Here is a 6,065-nt window from a genome sequence, read left to right as displayed (position 1 = left end):
TTCTTTACATTAGAACTGGAGGCCAGATTAATGCCATCCAGAGGAGGTGAAAGGCTACAAAGTTGATCCCTAAGATGTTCAGGTCCAAAAGCCATAACCTCTGTCTTATCTGAGTTTAGAAGCTGAAAATTAAGAGTCATCCATGTTTTTATGTCATTAAGACATGCTTGTAGTTTAAGTAACTGGTTGGATTCATCAGGTTTCATGGATAAATATAACTGAGTATCATCAGCATAACAATGGAAATATATCCCATGCTGTTTAATAACTTTAGCTAACGGAAGCACATTTAAAGTAAARAGGATTGGTCCAAGCACTAAACCCTGAGGAACTCCATGACTAACTCTGGTGTAAGCAGAAGATTAATTATTAACATTAACAAACTGAAATCCATTAAATAAGACTCAAACCATTTCAGAGCTGTTCCTGTAATCCCAATATCAAGTTCAAGTCTACGTAATAAAATATTGTGATCACTTGTATCAAATGCAGCACTGAGATCTAACAGGACAAGAATGGACAAAAGTCCACTGTCTGAGGCCATGAGAATATCATTAGTAACTTTAACTAGTGCTGTTTCTGTGCTATGATGAGCTCTAAACTCTGACTGAAACTCCTTGTATAGATTATTTCTATCAGATGTTCATGTATAGTTGATTTTCCACTAATTTCTCAATAATTTTTGAGATGAATGGGAGATTGGATATTGGTCTATAATTGGCCAGAACTCTTGAATCAAGATCAGGTTTCTTAAGTAAAGGTTTAATTACAGCAACCTTAAAACTCTGTGGTACATAACCATTTATTAGAAACAAATTAAGCATATCTAAAATATAGGTATTAATTAAAGGAAATGCTTCTTTGAACAGTCTGGTTGGGATGGGATCTAGCAGACATGTTGATGGTTTGGATGAAGCTATTATTTTAGATAATTCAGAGAGCTCAACAGGACAAAAACTGTCCAGACATAAATCAGGTTCTAGTGACACTACGGCCCTTTCCCAACCAGTGGCTACATCCTCGCCCTACTCACTCCTCAGTCTGTTTGCGCGTGCCCGCGGAGGGTTGGCCAAATTAGGTCCCATCTGAAACCAATTACGTACGAGGGCGAGTGGCTTATAAAACCCTCCACAGCAAGTCAGCATCCAATGCAGACTTGATCAACAGGTGTAGCACCAAATAGTGGTCGGAATGGAGCACAGGACGTGTAAATATAAGTTCCACATTTTGTACAAATATTTACTAAGTAAACACCTCACCAACAAATATAATTTCACATTGACTGTAATTAAATCATGCTCAATTCAAACTTTATTAAAGACACAGAACCCTGGCCCATATTTAAAAAAGAAGAAAGGAAATTTTTTAAAAACAAAGAAAAAGTAAATAAATTATTATAAAAAATGTTAAAAGTGCAATTATTTTGACAAGTTATCAGTGTTTGTTACAAATACAGTCATATCTGAAAACTCTCTAAAATGTGGTCCTAATTAAATATTTTCTTTGGTCTATTAAAAAGAGTGTCTTCTAAACAATCTTATCTGCGTTCGTTCTCCAGCATTCAGTCGCTGCCAGAGCTTGGACTGTTTCCATGGTGATGACAGCTTCCTGGTAATGTGAGGAGAGCCCATCTCAAAAGAGGAGGGTTTATAATTAGACCTTACAGCGCCATCAAGGGGACTCAGTTCAGCTGCGAGGGGCCTTCACAGAGACTGTAGTGTGTAGGGAGTTGGGCGAGGGTGTAGCCACTGATTGGGAAAGGCCACAAAACTTCATCATCTGACAGAGTATCAGAGGCAGTAGCAGGAAGTTTGGCATGAATTTTATTCCTTATTAAAATAATTTTATCTATAAAGAATCTCAAGAAGTCATCACTACTTAGAGTTATATATGTGGCGCGTCCACCATAGACTTTGCATTTAAACCAGCCACTCCTGCGGCTCAAAACGTGTTCGGTGTGAACATAGCATGAGACATATTTTCAGTTGTTTCACACTGTTTTGTTAAGTATATAATCTCACATGTGTTAATTCATAGTTTTGATGCCTTCAGTGTGAATCTACAATTTTCATAGTCATGAAACTAAAGAAAACTCTTTGAAAGAGAAGGTGTGTCCAAACTTTTGTTCTGTACTGTATATGCTGAGTGAGAGTGTTGTAAGATAAGGTGTGTGTTGTGTTTGGTGAAAATGTACACAATAAAAGAGGGACAATTTTTTTTATTTATCTGGCAACCATGATGTCGGTCTCACTCAGGCACTGATCATACAGTGGCTGCATGATCAGTTACATCCGAACCTGGTGATTAAACTAACGTTGCTTTGGACCTAGGATGCTTTTTGGGTTTTTCTCCTACAAGCTGCAAATGGTAACACAAAAAACAAACACTCTGCTGTCTGTAATGTATTGTAATTGTTATTTTAGAAGAATATTTTGCCGTGTGCTGGCTGTTTACGCATGCTTCACTGAAAACCAGCTCCGTGTAAACGGGGCCAAAGTGAGGACATTTTCCTGGTCCTCACTTTTTTGCAGCTCTACTGCATTATACTAGTTAGGTTTAGAGGTATGATCTGAATGACGTTTTGGTTCAGGTTATAATTAGGAATAGACCAGTAATGGTGTTAGGGAAAAAGTTTGGGTTAGGCAGAAATGCAGTTACAAAAATGAATGGAAGTCAATACAAAGTCCCCATGAGCATAGAAGAAGAAACAAGTGTGTGCATATTTGTTTTATGTTATTTTATTTTTCAACATTTTAGGACCAGTCCTGGTACAAACACCAACATTGTCAGGACCAGTAGTCCTTTTGAGGACCAAAGACTAGTCCTAATTTGTTGGAATACAATTGGGGGGGGGGGGGGGTTTAAAGGTCTGGACTAAGTGTGAATGATGTGGGGTTAGGGTCAGGGTTAATTTACAGAAGCAGAACCTGTTTTAAAAACACTTAAATGTTCCTAACATGCTGGTTCCTTCCAGGCTCAAGGCTGATACAATAAAAGCAGACCTGTTCCATGTGGACCACCAGAGCTGTTTGGTGAATAACAAACAGAATATCTGAAAGTTGAAACATATGCTGACCTCATCCCACAGACATGTGACATGAGTCTCTTCATCTCCCTGTCATCTTCGTCTTCATCAGAGGCAGCTCTTCCTTCCACTGCCCTCTGCAGACACTCAGCATCTGAAATCACACAAGTCATCAATATCACTCTTTTCTTGTCTTTTCTTCAGGTATAAGTCTTATGTTTCCATGCAGACACCTTGTTCCAGTTCCTCAATCGTCCTCCTGCAGGCGTCTTCAGACTTGATGAGCTGAGGGGCAGGAGCAGTTCTGAAGGAGACAAACTGAGTGTTACTGACCAACCTGACTCTAACACCCAGCTCAGTGTGGAGCTCTGATTCTGTTTATTGTCTGTTATTATTAATTAATATGTTTAATCACTTCTGCCTTTGATTTTCCTGTCGGAGTTTAGTTCTAGACTTCTTTCAACCCTGTAAATAAGACAGTGCTGACAGAAGAACCTTTAATGTTTTTTGTCATCTTTTTATGTCAAAGTAATCTGGCCATCCATCCATCCATCAATTTTCTTCCATTAACAAGGATCGGGTTGTGGGGGCAGCAGCCTAAGCAGAGAGACCCAGACTTCCCTCTCCCCAGCCACTTGGGTCAGCTCCTCTGGGGGAATCCCAAGGCGTTCCTGGACCAGCTTAAAAATAGTCCCTCCAGCATGTACTGGGTCTTCCTCTGGGTCTACTCCCAAGAGGGACATACCCAGAACACCTCACCAGGGAGGCATCCTAACCAGAAGCCTGAGCCACCTCAACTGGCTCCTCTTGATGTGGAGGAGCAGCGGCTCTACTCTGAGTCCCTCCACGATGACAGAGCTTCTCACCCTATCTCTAAGGGAGAGTCCAGACACCCTGCAGAGGAAACTCCTTTCAGCCACTTTTATCTGGGAYCTTGTTCTTTCGGTCACTACCCAAAGCTCATGATTATAGATGAGGGTAGGAACGTAGACTAACTGGTAAATCGCTTCAGCACAACAGACCAGTACAGCGCTCGCATCACTGCAGATACAGCACCAATTTGCCTGTCGATCCCCCGCTCCATTCTTCCCTCATTCATGAACAAGACTCCGAGATACTTAAACTCCTCCACTTGGGGCGGGATCTCTTCCCCGACCTGGAGAAGGCATTAAACTGTTTTCCGGCTCAAGACCATGGTCTCTGATTTAGAGGCACTGATCCTCATCCTGGCCTCTTCGCACTCGGCTGCGAACCACTCCAGTGAGAGCTGGAGATCACGATCTGATGAAGCCAATAGGACCACATCATCCGCAAAAAAGAAGATATGCGATCCTAAGGTCACCAAAACRTATCCCCTCAACACCTTGCTGCACCTAGAAATTCTGTCCATAATAGTTATGTACAGAGTTAAAACCTTGGCGAAGTCCAACCTGGAAACAAACCTAACTTACTGTCTGCACTGTTGGCACCTTCTCCAAGTCCACAAAACACACGTACATAGACTGGTTGAGTGAACTCCCAGACACCATCCAGGACCCTGCTGAGGGTGTAGAGCTGGTCCAGTGTTCCACAACCAGGATGAAAACCACACTGCTCTTGCTGAATCCAAGATTCAACTATTTGACGGACCCTCCTCTCCAGGACCCCTAAATAGACCTTAGCAGGGAGGCTTAGAAGTGTGATCCCCCTGTAGTTGGAACACACTCTGCGCTCCCCTTTTTCCTTTTTAAATAGGGGGGCCATCACCTTAGTTTGCCAATCCAGAGGAACTGCCCCTGATGTCCACGCAATATTGTAGAGTTGCATCAACCAACACAACCCCACAACATCCAGAGCCTTAAGGAGCATGTCTGAGCCAATCACTTTTGTTGGCATTGATAAGCTGACTGATTTAAACACCCTTAAACCTTGAAAGTAAAATGATGTGATTTCATCTGAGTTCAAATTATCACTCTGATATCACTACAACTAATTTTAGCTCAAAATCGTTCTAACTGACTGAAGTAAAGCCAGGATTATCTGTGGCAGCCATGTTGTTCAACAAGGTTTTGGTAAAATAAATGTTTTGCTGTTTTTCATGTAACATTTTCAATAATTAGTGGTTCAAAGTTTAAGAGTTAATCCAATTCATGATGTCATGTTCCCTTTGAACATGGTTTCAGTAAAACAGCTGAATCATCAGGTACTCTCAGTTTAAGGATGCAGGATGAAGAGCAGTGAGTGGACACTGGGACTTTAATTCACACTGAGTGGAACGTGGAGAACCTCAGCTGCAGTGCTCAGTAGCTGAAGTACAAACGAACAGCAAATAGAAGGTAAATAATGTAACCAGACCTGCAAACACACCCATCTCTGACACTCCTCCACCTCTTCCTCTTGTTACTGCAGTCTTTGTACCTGCACTGCAGCAGCTCGTCTTCCAGCTGGCTGATCCTGGACTGGAGCTGTGGCACAGACTGAGCCTGTTCCTGGATCAGCCGAACCCTCTGCAGTCCCAACCTCAGAGCCTCACGAGCCTCCTGTGCCCGCTTCCTGGAAGRAACCAGCAGATACCAGGATTCATTCTACAATCAACCCAGCCTCAATCTGAAAAAGACTAAATACAAATAAAAACTCAGTCCAAGTGCATATGCATGTTTCTGAGCATCTTTCCTTAATAAATCACAGCCGCACGTCAGAGTTTGCGCACGAGGTCCCGCCTCAGGTTCTACCCTACACGCTCACATTCAACCATAAACAGTCAATGTAAAGGACCTCATGAAAGTTAAGATGTGTTTAAATCAGTCAGCTTATCAATGCCAACAAAAGTGATTGGCTCAGACATGCTCCTTSGTGCATCTGGAGGTTGACAGGTGCTGACTGACAGCTGCTCACATGAACAGAATGTCTGTAATTGAGACAGAATTCCCCTCATTTTGCTTTAGAGTAACGATTTTATTTAAAAAAAACTCAGCTTCAAATTAATTTTCTCACAGAGCCTGCAGGACGATAAAAACAATAAAAATGAAATTAAATAAGTCAGATAACGTTAGAAATAAGT

General features: G+C 41.7%; 1 protein-coding gene across 2 annotated transcripts in view; it reads right to left on the bottom strand.

Moving 5' to 3' along the window:
* The window catches only part of si:ch211-112f3.4 (EF-hand and coiled-coil domain-containing protein 1), a 16,379-nt gene that overhangs the window by 3,976 nt on the left and 6,338 nt on the right, over positions 1-6,065 (bottom strand). Inside the window, exons 3-5 of one of the 2 annotated variants that reach the window (XM_014016590.1) lie at positions 5,423-5,557; positions 3,259-3,329; positions 3,077-3,179 (exon numbers count right to left, since the gene is read on the bottom strand). In XM_014016590.1, the coding sequence (XP_013872044.1) occupies positions 3,077-3,179; positions 3,259-3,329; positions 5,423-5,557 (309 nt within the window). The remainder of the gene's footprint in view (positions 1-3,076; positions 3,180-3,258; positions 3,330-5,422; positions 5,558-6,065) is intronic. The other variant, XM_014016591.1, reaches the window with a different exon arrangement.

The sequence above is a fragment of the Austrofundulus limnaeus genome, unplaced genomic scaffold (genome assembly GCF_001266775.1).
Source record: "Austrofundulus limnaeus strain Quisiro unplaced genomic scaffold, Austrofundulus_limnaeus-1.0 Scaffold148, whole genome shotgun sequence".
NCBI lineage: Eukaryota > Metazoa > Chordata > Actinopteri > Cyprinodontiformes > Rivulidae > Austrofundulus > Austrofundulus limnaeus.
This window is presented reverse-complemented; position numbering and strand designations above follow the sequence as displayed.